Source organism: Choloepus didactylus, chromosome X (assembly GCF_015220235.1).
Source record: "Choloepus didactylus isolate mChoDid1 chromosome X, mChoDid1.pri, whole genome shotgun sequence".
Lineage (NCBI taxonomy): Eukaryota > Metazoa > Chordata > Mammalia > Pilosa > Megalonychidae > Choloepus > Choloepus didactylus.
This window is the reverse complement of record NC_051334.1, coordinates 41,926,893-41,939,345: the sequence shown is the minus strand read 5'-3', so window position 1 is coordinate 41,939,345 and position 12,453 is coordinate 41,926,893. Positions and strand designations below refer to the sequence as shown.

General features: G+C 43.6%; 1 protein-coding gene across 6 annotated transcripts in view; it reads left to right on the top strand.

Moving 5' to 3' along the window:
* Positions 1–9,016: 9,016 nt before the first annotated feature.
* Positions 9,017–12,453, top strand: part of CASK (calcium/calmodulin dependent serine protein kinase) — a 524,745-nt gene continuing 521,308 nt past the window's right edge. For all 6 annotated transcript variants that reach the window (XM_037820735.1, XM_037820733.1, XM_037820731.1 and 3 more), the window contains exon 1: positions 9,017–9,127. In XM_037820735.1, coding sequence (XP_037676663.1) covers positions 9,069–9,127 — 59 coding nt within the window. In that variant the 5' untranslated portion in view covers positions 9,017–9,068. The remainder of the gene's footprint in view (positions 9,128–12,453) is intronic.

Sequence of the window (12,453 nt, the reverse complement as noted above, 5' to 3'; positions counted from 1 at the left end):
TGGATTATATGAAATATGTGTAATGTCTTTGCATAGTGACTGCCATTTATAAAAAGCCCTCAATAAATGTCTTCCCTTATTTCTTCACAGACCATTAGAATCTCTATCTTTTCCCCATAGTTTGGTTTTGCTATTGTCTTTAAAAAGTTTCCTTCCTTAGCTATTATCTCCATTTATAAGTCAACTTAAAACAGATATAAATGGTAAATAAGCTTGAATGGGATATATGTGATTAAGACACTTTAAGCAAAATGTCACTGAAGAGTTCCTATCAGACCAGGGATTACCAAAAACAGTGGAAAATCTAATACTTATTTTTTTATTCCAAAATAAGAAGCTTCTTATTAGTGCAGATCCTGACATTGTAGATTATCTCTATGAGAATAAAGATTTTTCAGAAGAGCCTCCATTAAAAAAAAAAGTATCACTTTATGAGAAAGTATGATAAGAAGGAATCATCTCCTTGAGATTTTTGCTGACTCATACTGCTAGAAAAGCCCCCCAAAGAGTACCTGATCCACCCCTGCCTGAGGACAATAAATGACTAAATATTCCAGTGCTGGGGGACTTGTATTTCATATTGGAGACTTATTAATCGTTTGACCTTTTCCACAGTGCACTGGGCATAGTAAATTATACTCCTTTCTATTGAAGGCCGGGTGACTTACATGACTCTTTGTAATGTAGTCAGGGCTGGGCTCAATATAAGTCACCCATTGAACGTATTGCACCTGATTATGCATTTTCACCATGTGGTGTGACAGATTAGCGGCAGCCTAGAAAGAAAGCACAAGGAAATGTAAACAAAGGAAATTAAGAAAGAGATCCCAATATAATTTCCCTCTTTTACTTTGGAAATCTCTAGTACCTAAGACAAAAGGAAAAGTTCTGAATGTTATGTGAGGTTTTAATTTGTTTCTCTATGCAACAGGTAGTTAGTAGAATTACTTTCACTTAGCAGAAATAAATCCCCGTGCCCTTTGCTCTATCCTTGTTCCCTTTGGTACCACTGATTCTTCCACTCCTCTGTGAAAGTCTTTTTTCTTCTGTTATGCATTTCCTTCCCAAGAATTCAACCACTTGAACTGTTTCTGTTGGTTCCTCATTTCCTTTGCTCCCTAACTATGAATGATTCTCTAATCCAACACGAGAAACATATGGTCATTTATTTAACAAATATATCTGGAGTACCTACCATGTGCCGGGCACTTTTTAGGTGCTAGGATTGTAGAAGAAAGGCTATAAACAAAACAAATAAAATAAAATATCAGGAAGTGATAAGGACTATGAAGCTATTCACTCATTCATTAATTCATTCATTTACTCACTTCACATTCAACAAATATCTTTTGAATGCCTACTGCATGCCAGGCACTGTTCTAGATGCTGAGAATTCTCTTTCATGGACCTAAACTGGACTTCCCCATGGTGAGCAGGATGGGACAAGCAGTTCAAGTTAGGGACTAAGTGAGTAAGTTGAGGCAACATCTAAGTACGAGTTGATTGAGAAGTGGACTTGGGTGGTGACAGACGAAATGGAAGAAAAAAGGAGAATCAAAAAGAAATTTTGTAAGAAAAATTGACAGGGGATGGTGACTAGTTGAACATGGAGAAAGAAATGGAGCACTGAGCCAAAACCAATGCCAGTGTCTAGGTGACTAGGAGAACAGGGAGACTCCCCCCCCCCCCCCCATTCATTTTGCTCTTCTTTTGCTAAAAGTGTCTTGATTTTCCTTTGGGGCCTTCTTCTAACTTTCCACTCTCAACCATATGGTTTGGGTGAGATGGACTCTCACCTCTAGCTCAAAAGTGGGTCCTGATTAGTTAAGTTGTTCAGCGATTCTCATTTCCTGGTTACAGTGATTTGTTCAGGGATGGTCATGTGGCCCAATGCCAGGCCAGTGAGAGAGAGAGAATCCTAGAACATGTACAGGACCTACTGGCTAAGACTCCTCTTGTCTTTGATGAGTATGTATAAGTCCGGAACAGTGGCAGCTGTTTCGTCTCCTCTAGAGGAGAGCCTGGAGCTCTGCGGGCCATCTTGCAGCACCTAAGGATGAAGCCAATACCATGGAATACACAATGAGCCTGGGAGAAATCAAATCATTATTGACATCATTTGAGCCCTGGATCAAGCCTCACATCTAGACTTTTCATTTATGTAAGCCAATAGATTCTCTATTGTTTAAGCTGGTTTAAGTTTTCTGCCTCTTGCAGCCCCAAATCCATGACTAATGAAATCCCTGTTAGCATCTAGCACAGTGTTGAAAACCCAGGAGGCCAGTGAGTACTTGTGATAAGTGGCTCATTGAAAGGATATTATTTGGATAACTCTTGAGCTACAACATGTTCAGTGTATATTGATACTGTGTTGTGTCCAAAGGCAATATTCTTTCCACTGTTGAACAAAAGTTCCCAGTGATATTAAAGGAAGAAGGGCAAAATGAATCTTTTGTCAGAAGTTTACAGCACTGTTTCTAGAAGAAAATGGGAAGGAAACACATTTATATTCAGGTCCTCCTCCTCCCTGGAGTGTTCTTTTGCATTTCTCATGGTTTTTCCACCCTAGTGATGAAGTCAACCCTGGCTCCTTTTTTTTTTTTTTTTTTTGAGAGGTAGAGATAGAGATAGAGATAGACAGAGATGAGATAGAGAGAGAGAGCGCTTATTCAGAGGCGGCCAGTGCAGGGGCAATGGTTCTTAATTTGGGGAAGTGTACAAGACTCACTTGGGAAGCTTATTAAAATACAGATCCCCATGACATGCTCCTGGAGATTCAGTAGGTCCAGGGTAGGGCCCAGGAATCAACATTTGTAACAGTTGTCATAAGCTCCCAGGTGATTCTTACGGAGTGACCACACTTCGAGAAACACCATTGTCTTGGGTTGGGTTCCCCAAGGCAGATCCTGATAAGGGGATTCATGAGCAAACAATTAAGGAAATACTCCCAGGAGAAACCTGTTAGGGAATGAGAGAAACAGGAAAGGGAATGGAGGGAGCCAAGCAAGGGTTCGATTTCAGGCCAAGTCCTGCAAAGGGTAGCTTCAGCCTGATCCCGTAGTGGAACTGTGGAGTATAAGAACCCCCTCAGAGTTGTCCCCTCTCCTCCAGGCAAGAGAGTTGGGCTTTCATATTTCTGCACTCTCAGTTATTGGCTAATGGTGGGATGGGGGACATTTAAACTCCCAGGCATGTCTAGGTGGGCAAAATGATTTCAGTAGCTTGTGGGAAGTCCTCCAAGGAAGCAAAAACATGCTGATAGCTGGGGAGGGACACAGAGAAACGGTAAAAGGCATCAGAAGGAATCTGAGTGGAGCTGCTACAGTGTGTACTGAAACCGTTTAAGGGATTTAACATTTACTACAGGAGTACCTGCATTTTAAAAAGTGAGGGAGAGGACAGTATGTACTTAGTGCAAAGGGAAGAATTACTTAAAAGTAGAATTTCGTTTATGCATGGAGCTATGGAGGACTCGGTTTACACATAAGACTAGTGCCATTGAAATCTCAGGATTTTAATGGGTGCACTCTTTAAAATGGCGTTTGACACTTTCCACTATCTGATGCCTGCCTATTTCTCTAGCCCCCACTGGCCTTTCTCTTCCTACACTCTGTGATTCAGCCAGGTTTTACATCTCCAAAAGAGAATGTTCTTCCAAAAAAGCAAGTTCTTGATCCCCTCCAGGACATGATGAATGCTGTTTCTTCTGCCTAGGATCAACTGGCCCCCAACTCGTTTCACTTGGTTAGTTTCTATAGTTTCTTCGGTCTGAGTTTAAACATCACTTCTTCAGTTGGGCCTTCCCTAACCCATAAGTTAGGTCCCCTCTCTATTTGCTACCTGTACTTCCCCAACCCTAACAATCATCACTCTTCATTGTAATTACTTGCATGATACTTGGTTTCCTCTAGAACACAGCTCAGAGAGGGCAGGGATCATGTTTGCCTTATTGATAGCTATAGCTTCAGTGATTAGCATAGACATTCATTGGATGAATGTAAAATATAAAATAAATGATTTGTAACTTGGTATCAGAGTATAAGTCTAGGATGTGTAGCTTTTTGGGGGAGAAATTAATGGTGTCTTTCCTTTGAGCTTAGAACATCCTATTTATAATAGGAGGCAGTAACTTTATTCCAGTTTAGAGCAGTTTTGCTCTAAGTTTTACTCAATTCAGTAATAATTTATATGCTTGAACAATCATAACTACAGAATGAGGCTGAACTCTAAATTGCCTAAATTAACCCTGTGTCACACTGACCTCTGTGTTGTCCTCATGCTAATATTTCTCTAGAATTTTTTTCCCTTTTATTTCTGTCATGTTGAAATTTTGCAGGAGCCCAACAGATTGAGATTGTCCAATGCAATTGTAAGTCCCATACCTCAAAGCCATTGAGGATTTTCACTGACCTCTCAGAAACAAATTTGTTTAGCACCAAACTCAGTCTTGTGAGTTATTAGACATCTCCTAATTTTTCAAAGGCCTATCAATTATACACTAGAGGGATATCTACATTATGATGGAGACATGGAATTATTTCATTGGCAATTTTCATGCTGTTGGAGATACTGCTGACTGGCTACCAGAAGCCATTCCCTACCTGCTTCTCCCTTGTCCCTCTCCAAAGAAGAGGCAGGAAAAGTCAAATACCCATGTCCCCAGCTTCCTTGAAGGTGAGGGTTGCAATGTGACTCTGTTCTGGCTAGTGAAATGGGAAAAGATATTTTTACTTAATACTAGGTGGGAGAGAGAGAAAATATTCTACAATAAAAAAATACGAAAAAAATATTTCAGTAAAAAAAAAGGCCTTGCCTACTTTTGTTTGTCCTCCTGCTTCTTGATTTCAAATGCAGTTTGGTATTTGAAATTGTGGCAGCCATAGTGTGATGAGGATGAGGCAACAAGACTGAGGATGAAAAGCTGACATGTGAAGGATGTCAGAGTGAAAAAAACCTAGGTTCTTGGTGACACAGTTGAGTAGCTGAACCGATGTTAGCAACCACTCACCTCCAGACTCCTTGCTACATGAGAAAGTTACCCAAACCCTCAATTTGTTTAAATCACTGTTAGTTGAGGATTCAGTTATTAACATCTGAACACAATCCAAGTGATGCACCTAGTCACTTTAAAATTTTCTTTGTGGAAAGTAAAACAGAACAAAGTTATTGACACCTGACCATTTAGATGTGAGCTTAGTTGGTGGAAGAGTATTGGGTTTTTGGAAGAAACCCAGAAAAGAGCTAACTTCATTAAGAAAGCTTGGTTATTTTAGTTTAGAAGCATAGAGGAAATGCCTCTAGCCATAATGCATAGTACAAATTCTTAGGGATGTGTATTGCAGAGGACTTCTTCTATATGGCTAAATACCACACTTGGGACTGGGAGATCTAGGTTCAGATTAGAAGTTTAGCTAATTATGTGACAATGGACATATATTTGCCTCTAGATTTTTCTCATGTCATTTTTAGGATTCTTTCTTTGAAAGTAACAGAAAGGTTCTCTCAAAACGGCTTAAACAATTAGGGAATTCATTGCCTTATATAACTGGAATGTTTGGAGGGTTAGCTGAACAAGGAGATCAATGTCATTAAGGACACCGTTTTTCTCCTTCTCTCCCTTGCTGCCCCCAGTTCTACCTTCATCTTATGTCGGCCTCCTTTCAGGGGCACAAGATGGCCATCAGCAGCAATTGAGGCTGCCTACCTCTTTATTCAAAGACAGTGTGGTGGTTGGGGGGTGGGGTGGGGAGAAAGAGATTGTTGGGGAGAGTCTTGAGCTTTGTGCTGATTGGAAGACCTTGAACTATTCAAAGCCATGGCCATGGAATGCCAAGAGCTGATTAAGTTAGGTCAATCATTGCGACAAGAGGGCTGGGTTTATTAGTTTAATGAATCAGGATCCACCTTTCCTGGTGAGGTGGTTACAATCCCACCTCAAGCTCATAGCCACTACCCAATGGTGGAGGGGTAGATTGGCTCTTGGGAGAGCAACCATCATATCCCCCCATATCCCCCCATATCTGTAAATGAGGGAATTGGACTAGCTGACCTCTAAGGCTCATTCCAGATCTAAACTTGCTATGATTCCATGAGCAGAAAGCATACCTACTTTGCCTTTTTTTCTTAACTTCCACTTTCTTTTCTGTTTTACCTTATAATTGTCCTTTTCTGCCTCTGAGCATAGGTCCCTGTGAAAGATAAAAACCAAAATGAAGTTGACAAGCCTTGGCATAGTTCGGATTTGGGCTGGGAAAGAGAAGTGAAGTTGACAAGGTGACTTGTTTTGGGTTGTTATGCACTTCAGGGCAGAAAGGAGCTCGCTATTCAGTAGGAGTGAGTGATTTGGACTTGAACCCTGTTCCGGTTTGCTAAAGCTGCCATTAGGCAAAGTACCAGAAATGGATTGACTTTTATAAAGGGGGCTTATTAGGTTACAAATTTACAGTTCTAGGCCATAAAAATGTCCAAACTAAGGCATCAACAAGAGGATGCCTTCACCGAAGAAAGGCCTATGGTGTCCAGAACACCTCTGTCAGCTGGGAAGGCATGTGGCTGGCATCTGCTGGTCCTTTGCTCCAGGGTTCTGGTTTCAAAATCGCTTTCTCCAAAATGTCTCTGGGCTTCTGTCTCTCTTAGCTTCTCTCTCTCAGCTCCTGTGCATCCTTGCTTGTTCTCGCAGGGCATTTCTCTCTAAGTGTCTAGGGGTCCTTTTTTAGCTTCTCCAGGGCAAACTCTGGGCTTTATCTCTTAGCTTAGCATCTCCAAACGTCTTTCTGTCTTCATCTCCAAGCATCTGTGTCTGTGTTAGCCCCTGGGCTCTCTTAAAGACTCCAGTAAACAAATCAAGACCCATGGGCAGGGTCACACCTCCATGGAAATAATCTAATCAAAAGGTCTCACCCACAGTTGGGTGGGTAACATCTCCATGGAAACAACCTAATCAAAAAATCCCAACCATAAGTATGTACCCACGAGATTGGATTAAAAGAACATGGCTTTTGTGGGGGACATAATAGATTCAAACCAGCACAGATGCTTAATGAAGGCCTACGTTTCTCACGCTCTGGACCTCCTTCCCTAGACAATGCATAAGTTCTTTGGGAAAGGAAGAAAGCAAAGCCTTCTTGTGCATTTATATTTTTTCTTTGATCTGCATTAAAAAAAGGGGGGGGGGTCTAGTTCCTAGATCCTTAATGCTGGCAAATTCCTCAGCTTCTTGAGGGAGTGGTCAGGGTTTTGCACAAAATATTACTGAAGAGAAAAAAGGCTGTGGATCTCCACCACCACCCCCCAATTTTGGTAAACATTATAGTATTTTAAGATTACTACACTGAGTATTATACCAGATGATTTCTGGAAGCTGACTTATGAAGTAATTGGGTACTTCTGCTGTGCGGAGGAACAAAGACTTTTTATTGGGCTTCAACTGAGGTATATACCTGTCTGATGGTTTCTGCTCATTCTGCACATGCTCAGTTGAACAGAAATCTTCATATTGAATGGAACCTAGCTCAGTGGCAACATGCAGAACCTCCTTCCCTGGCTGACCCTGTGCATCCACTCCCTCGAGTTGCTTTTTTATTCCGACATGTCTAACATTGACAGGGAGTATAGGGAGCAGAGTAGGTGCTAGGGGCTTGAGGGAAGAAGGGGCAATATACAAAGGGGCTTAAAGTCTCGGTATGTCCCTGCCTTCCTGACCTCTCCAGGCTGTCCGTACTGGGGGTAGGCGCTGGATAGATATTTGTTGAGTTTGGGGCAAAAGGTGGGAGAAGCTGTCTCTAGAAATTACCGTTTGCTGTTGTATACCTTCCCAGACAGTTTTTGTTCGATCCTTTTCTTGTAGGTGGACAAACCCCCTCCCCTAGCTCTCATCTTCATTAAGGAATGACAAGGTGGCACTACAAGCATCCACCGCCTAGCACAGTCTTGAGAGACAACCTCTCCACCTCTCTTCTTTTCCCATACATTAGGACCCTTTCCCTGCCGTCTTCTATCAAAAGTGGGAAAGGCTTCCTGCCGTTACAAAAGAAAGGGGGGTGCAGACGGGGTTTCGAGCCCGTCGCAGCAGACAGCCGAGAGCATGCGTGCGGTAGTGGACCTTTTGTCCCCAGTCCCTACTGAGGCTTTGTCGCCGGCAAGGCGTGGAGGTGACGACCCAGACCAGCTCCCAACTCGGCAGCTGCGGCCCGCGAACCCCGCGGGCCAAACCCCCTCCCGCTTTAGACTCCCGGCGCCCGCCAGTTAAGTCGTGACGTGGCCCGGCGTCGAGCGCATGCGCCAGCCGGCCCGGTTCCCTTCTCTCGGCCACCGCCTCCCGACGGGCTGGGGTGGGCGGGGCCTGTGGTTCTGGAAAGCCGCGCGGCCGAAGAGGGAGGAAGGTGTGTGCGCCAAGCGGGTGCGCCGGGCTAGCGAACCGGTCGACGGCTGAGGCGCAGGAGGAGGAGCAGAAGGCGGTGGCCGCGGCTCCCGCCCGCAAAGAGCGCGCGTCTCACGAAGCCCCCTCCTACTCTAGGGCGGGCGGCGGCGGGAGGAGGAGGAGGGAGCGTCTCTGCCGCCGCCTGCTGGTCCACGGCGCCGAGCTGCCGCCACCTCCCTCCGCGGTGATTCTCCCTCCATGGTCCTGCCGCGGCCCCTCCTGTAGCCCGAGCTGCCCCGCGTCGCGCCGGAGCCGGCCTCGGGCAGAGGGAGCGGCCGCGGCCTCGCGGCCCCCGCGGGCTGACGAGCGGAGAACGCGGTGCTGCGCGGTCCCCGAGGATCCGCAAGCCGGGCAGCGCGGCCCCAGCAGCGCGAGGAGAAGCGGGCGGGCGGGCGGCGTCGGGCCCGGGCCGCCCTCACTCCCGCGCCCCGGCCCCGCCGCCCGCGCCGGGGCGGTCGCCCGCAGAGGCAGGAGCCGCTGCAGTCTCCGGGCCTCGCCGCCGCCGCGGCCCGGCTCGGGCGTACGCAGCACCGAGGGCTCGCGGGTCCCGAGGGGAGGAGGCGAGCCCGGGACCGGGCACTGAGCTCTTTGGCGCCCCCACCCCCGTTTTCGGAGCCCTCCCCGCTGCGGCCCCTGTCCTCTCCGGACCATGGCCGACGACGACGTGCTGTTCGAGGACGTGTACGAGCTGTGCGAGGTGATCGGCAAGTGAGTCTCCACGCGAGGGAACGGGAGTGTCGGAAAATGCATTTCAGGGATGCCCGGGTCCTCCCGCACCCGCTCCGGGCCTGCCCCCTGCTCTCCTAACCCTCCGCCTCCCTCATCTTCTTCACCCAGGAGTATTTATAGAAGTGTACTTGGTCCTCCTGTCTGGACGGGGGGTCTGGGGTTCTCTGCGATCCGTTGAGGCAAACGAGGCGATGTCGGGCACCCCATGAGGCGTGGGGCGGCAGAAATCTGCCTGCATTTTATCTGACGGTTGCACAGGGACGTGGCAGAACCGATTTTATAGTTGTTTCCTGGGAACAGTTGGGCTTATTGTTACCTTGAATGTAGCACAGACCAGTAATGAAAAGAGCAGCTTGCATTTCCTTTGCTTGCGTGGAGAGGTAGAGGAAGAGCGTCCAGGGTTTTTAACTGTGGGGTGTGTGTCTATTGTGCAGGATATTAGATGCCTTTGTGTTCACCCCATGTCCGGATTGGAGGGGGTCATTTAAGACAGGGTGCGTTCAGTTTCAGCAAATTCCTCACCTTGTGTAAACGAACATGGAAAGAGTTGGGGGCATCCTAATTTTTAATGGTTCGTTATGCAATGACTATTAAATCAGTGTTCAAGGCTTCCCTTGACTGGTGGTGGTAGTTAGCGTGGTAGAGCTGTCTGCTTTGAGTCACCGGGCTGGTCTAGAAGATAGAACTGACAGTCCAAATGCTCATCCTTTCATCTGTGTTGTATAATTACACTAGGGAAAGGCAGGGAATCAGATTAATCACAGTGCTGATTGAGAATTAAATCTGCAGTTCTTCATCTAATTGTCCATTCCTTAAATCTGTTTTGAATAGTTTCCTTTTCATTCTCATCAAACAGTATTCCAAGTGCACAGTCCTTGGAAGGGAAATGCTGGCAATTTGCTTGTGAGGGAAAATCTGGCTGGCAATTTGAAGTTGATTTCTTAGTTCAGCGTTGTATTCTGTGGCTTTAGAAGTTGGGGAGATAAGATTTAAGAGTAATTTTTGCTTATTTAGTAAAGATTGCTGGGTAGCTACATTGAAATATTTACCTTTTTTTGTTGGAGGGGATGCTTAATTGTCTATTCAAAGGTCTGAATTTAGTAATTAAAACCGAGACCTTAGAATAGTTGACTCTATCTCTTTTAAGTTGTTTGCAGTACTGAATTTCAATTTAAGTGCTGAAAACTCATTTTTATCTTTCATAATGCGGTATCACAGTGTTGCCTCATATGGTGAAATTGTGAGTAGAGCCTTGCTACACACTTTACTCACACCCAATTGCCATGAGGACATGTTACTCCTTGCCCCTATTGTTACATGACCAGCCTTTCTACTAGAAGGATATAAAAATGTGTCCTGGTAAAGTGGTTGTGGAAGTGCTCTAGGGCTGCACTGTCCAAAAGATATATAATGTGAGCCACATAGGTAATTTTACATTTTCCACTAGCCACCTTAAAAAAAGTAAAAACAAAGTATTTTATTTTTCCATAAAATACTTTATTTAACCCAGTAGATCTGAAATGTTATTTCAACATGTAATCAATATAAATTTTTTTGCTTCCTTTTTCTTTCATACGAAGTCTTTGAAATCCCGTGTGTATTTACATGAACAGCATATCTCAATTCTCATGCTAAGCTAAATTTTCTTCAGAAATACTTGATCTGTATTTAGGTTTCATAAATTTTACATTTGAAAAAGTAGATTCACATATCCAAGTTGTTCCAAACATACTTAAAAGTTTTCCAATAGCAGAATCGCTTATGTGTTTCTAAATTTAAATTTAAATTATTAAAAATTAAATAAAATTCAAAATACAGTTCCTCAGACTAGTCACATTTCAGGTGCTGAGTAGGCACATGTGAATAGCACAGTTCTAGAAAGACAAATATGTAAAAAATCTCCTTGGTTTCTTTATTTTTAGGAGTGCCCAATGAAGGTAAATTAGGTGTTTCCCCAAAGCCCCAAAATGACTGTGTGTGGGGGTGAATTATTTTTGTTGTGTCTTAGTGTATCTGATGTAAATGAGCCAGCAAAGTCATAATTGGAAAATGTGAGATTAAATCGTTAATTATATTGTGATGACTGAAAATAGCCAGCATTTAATCAATTTTGGTAGCTAGTTCTGATTACTTAAGGTTTTGAAGAGTGATGATGTGATATTTTAGGATGTTTAAAATAAGTGGTCAGCATCACATTAGCACAATCAGTATTCTGCTGACTTTATTGATAGAATATTTTCAGGAAACACTCCTGGTAGAGCCAAATCCATCTCTTCTGTTGTTTTAGAGCTGCATGATGAGGGAGAACAAGCTAATTTTGAGGTGATAGGTACTCTGACTACCTTAACTACTGTGATCTGTGAAATCTTATTCATATCCTGCAAAATCTGACTTGGTCAGTGCCATTGACTATATGCCACTCCATGAATAATGAATTCCAGGTAGTCTTATTGGTAAAGAATGTAATGATTGTCTTCCTTACCCCATGTAAAGGTTGAAGGTTTTCTAGTAAATTGTATCAGCATCTATTGATCTGGAAATTGAAATTCACTTGAGATTTTCTTGCAGGGACACTTGGCAGCATATCATTTTAACTTAGAATTTGTTCAACTCTGGATTTAAATAGAAAGGCCTTGAGGATGTTCACTTATACCAGAAACATTTTTGTTGATGTCTATCCAATGTCTGTGGAATTTTGTTTTTCTTCTATACCAAATAAGTGTCATAAGTTGTTTTTGACCAGTAGGGTTTTAATGGTCAAAAACCTAAAATTTGGTTTAAATTTTCACTAAGGCACTTTAAAGTTGATTTCACTTCCCGAGACCAATTGACCACCCACTCACTCCCCTACCTACCCACCCCACTACTTAACTCAGCCACCTACTAGCCGTTGCTTGGTAGCAGTAAATGAAAGTTCCAGTTTAATTTAGACCCTCTAGTGTGATTTTTTTCCCCCTTGATTGAGAAGGACATCTTATAGAGTTAATGGGGTTTTAGAGTACAAGATCATTATTTGGAATATGTTTTCCTTCCAGTGGTTGAAGTCTTTACCCTTGTTAATACTGTCTTTGAGAGAATCAAGTGCCTGATTCATTATGAATATAGGGAGAATCCTATTTCTTTTTTTTTAAAAAAATTAACTCTTTTTCTCTGTTTCTTATTTTCAAAAATCTTGGAAAAGCTCCTTTGAACGCCTGTCATTTCCATAACATTTTCCCATGTAACATCTTTCAAGTGACTGAGACAAAGCTCCAATGATGGGACCTTATCATTGTCCCCAAACTTCTTATCTTAGCAAATGTAGC